Source organism: Galeopterus variegatus, unplaced genomic scaffold (assembly GCF_000696425.1).
Source record: "Galeopterus variegatus unplaced genomic scaffold, G_variegatus-3.0.2 Scaffold174, whole genome shotgun sequence".
Classification (NCBI taxonomy): domain Eukaryota; kingdom Metazoa; phylum Chordata; class Mammalia; order Dermoptera; family Cynocephalidae; genus Galeopterus; species Galeopterus variegatus.
Genome location: NW_007726285.1, coordinates 760,249 through 764,673, shown reverse-complemented (window position 1 = coordinate 764,673; position 4,425 = coordinate 760,249). Strand labels below are relative to the sequence as shown.

General features: G+C 51.2%; 1 protein-coding gene across 1 annotated transcript in view; it reads left to right on the top strand.

The window, feature by feature from the left end:
• Positions 1 to 348: 348 nt before the first annotated feature.
• FANCA (Fanconi anemia, complementation group A) overlaps positions 349 to 4,425 on the top strand; it is a 64,284-nt gene continuing 60,207 nt past the window's right edge. The window contains exon 1 of the mRNA XM_008563561.1: positions 349 to 519. Within this exon, the coding sequence (XP_008561783.1) occupies positions 349 to 519 (171 nt within the window). The remainder of the gene's footprint in view (positions 520 to 4,425) is intronic.

Below are 4,425 nucleotides of genomic sequence, written 5' to 3'. Positions count from 1 at the left end.
TTTTTTTTTTTTTTTTTTTTTTTTTTTGTCTTTTTGTCTTTTTTCGTGTCCAGCAACGGATCGCAACCCTCAGTGTCGCGCCCGTACCGGACCGGGACCAGCAACGGGATCGCAACCCTCGGTGTTGCGCCCGCCCCTCGCTCAGCCAGCGAGTGGGAACCGGTCTGTATGTGGGATCCGAACCCTCGGTGGGAGCGACGCCCCACTCCCAAGCGGCGCACTGTAGCAGTGCGCCACCGGGCCGCCCCCTCACATCTCATTTCTATGCTGCTGCTGAGAAGATGAAGCAAGGAGAGATCAACAGGTGGCCGGTGTTTTATGGTCTGGATTTTATGTTGTCTGGCGGGGATGCAGGCCGAGACCCCTCATCCCCACTGGACCCCCACACTCAGCAAGGGGCTGGCCCATAGTGTTGGGCTGGTGACTAGTTCCCCCTTTTCTGGGTTTTTCTGGCTCAATGTTGTCTTGGATGAGCAACATGGTCCCTGGGCTGCCAGTGACAAGGGTGCCACCTCCTGGGTAAGGTGCTGCTGGGTCCTCTCCTCTCCTGCTCTAGGCTTCTGCCCAGGAAGCTCTATCCAGAGCAAGGCAGGAGCGTGGCCACTCCCAGTCTTTCTTGAGCACTCTCGCTTCTTCTCACAGTCTCTGAGCATCTGGGGGCAACTGGCTTCAGGGCACGTGCTTGTGCTACGCATGCATGGCTACTAATCCAGCCCTTCCTTCCTGCTGCCATTGACGAATGACTTTGCTGAGAGGGGAAGAGAGCAGTAGGATTTTGCTGCAATAATGTGTGTGCACACTGTGTGTGTACACATGGCGTGTGTGCATGTGTGTGAGCACTGTGTGCATTCACATACATAGTGTGTTTGCATATGCAAGTGCGTGTGCATGCATGTGGTGTGTGCACATGTTTGTGTGTGCTCTCATGGTGCATGTGTATGGGTATACATAACATGCGTGCATACACTCAGTGTGCGCACGCATTTGTGTGTACCCGTGTGTGTGTGCGCACACATGGTCTGTGCACTGTGTGTGTGTGGTATGCATGCCTGCAGAGCATCCTTCTGTGGCTTTCTCTGGAGGGCTGTGAGACAGCCACCACCAGGGCTGAGCAGACTCTTCCACTCCTGCTAGCCCCACCCCTTGCCTTCCCTTCTCTCACCTGCCTCCACTTCCCGGTCATAGACTGTACTCAAGGAATTTGCAGCAACGTGGGTTCCAAATTTGGTTGTAAGTGGTGGGGAATCCACCCACCTCATTCCTTAGCGCTCATCCTTCCAGGAAGCAGCAGCACATGGGCTCTCACCAGACACCATGGGACCAGGAGAACCACAGCAGAGGCAACCTGCAGTGGAGACAAGATGCCCTTGCCCCACCAGTTCCCCCGTGGAAGGAGCATTGCAGGTGAAAGGGTTTTCCCCACTGTGTGTCTCCTTGGTGGGTCCCAGCCTCCAGCTCCGGATCACGCACTATAGGTGACCCCTGACTCTGGACTTTCACACACACCTCAAAGTGTGCATACCTCAGCGGAGATCCTCATCCTTCCCAGGGAACTCCTGAGTATCTGTCAGGCTGGTTTTACAAATGAAGAAACAGGGGCATGAAAGTATTCTTTGGCTTGTTTTCCTTCCTGAGCAGTGTGGGTGCTTGGCAGGCAAGGATTTCATGAATTCTATTTCTCCAATCCTAACTTTTCTGGTTAGGAGAGTCACACCCCTGCGGGAAAACACCTTTGGCCAGCTCTTCCTGCCATCAGAGATAGATCAACACAGCCACCTTGAGGAAGAGAAACACCAAGTATTGTTGCAGGAAACTGGAAGTGGCCCTACCTGCACAACCACAGTGTCGTCAACAACATAAAACCTAACCCTAGCAAAGCTCCAGCCTCAGGTGCAGGCATGAGGCTGCTCACAGACCTGGTGGCTTGGTGTCTGCAGCTCAACCAAGTGTGTCTGGGCACAGCACTCTTCTAGACTGGTAGCTGGCCCCTGCTTCCCATGCTGGTGATTTTTATGATTCTTATAACTTCACTTGCTTAGAGAAATTTGCCTAGTGACTTCCAAGAGCAAGACTTGTGTCTACACTTTGGAATTTGGCAAGCATTAGGATGGCATGAGTTAGCCTGATTTTATTGCTAATTAAAATGATCAGGGCTCCATCCTGTCAGTGGCTTGGGGTAACTGAGAAAGTCTTCTCAGGTGACTTATGCCCAGGTGGAAATGGTATTCCCAAAGTAATCTACCAGATGCACTGGCTCACTTTTGAGATTAAAACACACATGCCTTCTCTTGGTGTGTTCCAGGTCACTGTCAGGGGCACCGCCAGGGTGGGAGGTGGAGGTGCACAGCTCCATGGAATAGGGTTCCTAACAAGCTTGGCTTTGCAGGGTTCTTTCTAGCTCTGTTCGGCCAGACCTGTCCTGAAGCTCTGGCTTGAGAATGAATTTTTGCCTTTGCATCCTGTTTACAAGCTGGTCCATTCTGTGCAGTTCACACTTTCACATATGGCCAGCAGATTGCCAAGTGTCAGAGTCTGGCCCTAAGATAAATCATCATGGGGACTTCATGGATTCTGAATTTGAATTCCTGTCCCATATCCGGCCCATGAATCCAAGGCCCCATTGTGTGTCCTGAGTCACAAAGAGGAGTGTGTGTTGTGCTGAATGAGACTGGAGCAGTCAATGCTTACACCTGCCAGGACCCTTGCATGGCCCATGAGTAGGCAATTGTCCAAAAGGGGTGTCACTTTCAGGCTGGGTGGCCATCTGCTGAGGGCTAAATCCCTTCAGTAGTTTCAAGGCCACTGGGGGAAGGATGGGCAGTGGAGGGCCTCCCGCCTCTCCTGGGCTTTGAAGCACCCCAGCTTCCCTGGGGCACTTGCTTTTATGGATTCTCATGCTATAAATGCCTTTCAATGACATCCATGTCACAGTCAATATCTAGGAGACTTACCCCCGTACCAAATATTTCCTGGCACCTTGGGTAACATCAGGAAAAAATTTATCTTCACATTCTTCTATTCCTGGCCATTTTCCACGTGAAGATTGCCATGAATAAGGGCAGCGTGCCTGATAGATGTGTGAGGAACCGTAAGGGATCCAGGAGATGAGCAGGTGGGGGATGCAGGATGGGGGTGGGGGAGAACACTTGGTTTGGGTTACTCTTTTTCAGGTTTACCTATTTCTCCTGATGCCTTACTTTTGGGAAGGCAGAAGGTGAGAAGGAGGAATTATCTCGAGTGGAGATCCAGGAAGACCTTTCTTCCCATGCATTGCAGGGCCTCATCACCCCACATCCAGGTCTCTGGTTCCATGGGCAATATGATGTTTCAGAGATGGAGTGCTGGAGTCAGGTGGTCCTGGGTGCTTTTCCTGTTTTTGCCATTTATTAGCTGTGTGTCCTTGGGCAAATTCCTTAACCTGTAAATGCCTTGGTCTCGTCAGTGAGATGGAATCATATTAACGGTCCTAGCTCCTATGATTCACTGTGAGTAAAGGCTATGTCAGTTATCTGTCTCCCTGTAACAAACTGTCCTAAGGATTAGTGGCTTAAAGCAGCAACTGTTAGTTAGCTCACAACTCTGTGGGTTGGTGGCAGTCCCTCCAGTCTGGGCAGGCCCAGCTGACCTCACCTGACGTCTACGTCACAGGTGGGTCAGCTGGCAGCTGGATGGTCTATGACGGCCTCAGTCCTAGGTTCTGGCAGTGACCAGGCTGCTGGCAAGGGCTGGGACTGTTGGCGGTGCTGTCGTCTCCTGGGGAGGCCGCTCACCGTCTAGCAGACTAACCCAGGTGTTCCTTGGGGTCTCGGGGTTCTGGGGTTCCAATCTCTAAAGCACAAGCCCTTTTCAAGCTCCTGGTCATGTCACATTGTTGTGAGGCTGTCGCATGGAAAACGAACCAGAATGCCCAATTGAGAATTTAAAAAGGGGGTCTTTATCAGCTGGCCAGCGACTGCTTCCCCAGATATTCTGGCAAGAAAAGCAGCCTCGAGTCTAAGTTTAAGGGGCCTTTTGAAGGCAAAAAAAAAATCATATAGTCACACAGTCAAAGTTATCATATAATCACACAAATTTCCTCCTGTTGTGCGGAGGGAGGGGGGTTTGGCAAGGCCTAGCGCAAGCTGGTTACAGAAGCCAAGATAAGCCAATTAATCACTCAGGGACAGCAAGAACTTCCCCAGGGCAGTTTTCTCCTTAGGTTGTCTGGATACGTCTGGGTACAGCTCTTGGTTTTATCAGCCAGGAACAGCATAGGCGGGAAACAGCAAAGGCAGGCAGAATTTAAAATTTTTCTAAGTACAGAATAATTTTTAACTTTTTTTTTTTTCCCTTTTTGTCTTTTTTCGTGACGGGTAACGGGATCACAACCCTCGGTGTCGCGCCCGTACCGCGACCGGCAATGGGATTGCAACCCTCGGTGTCGCG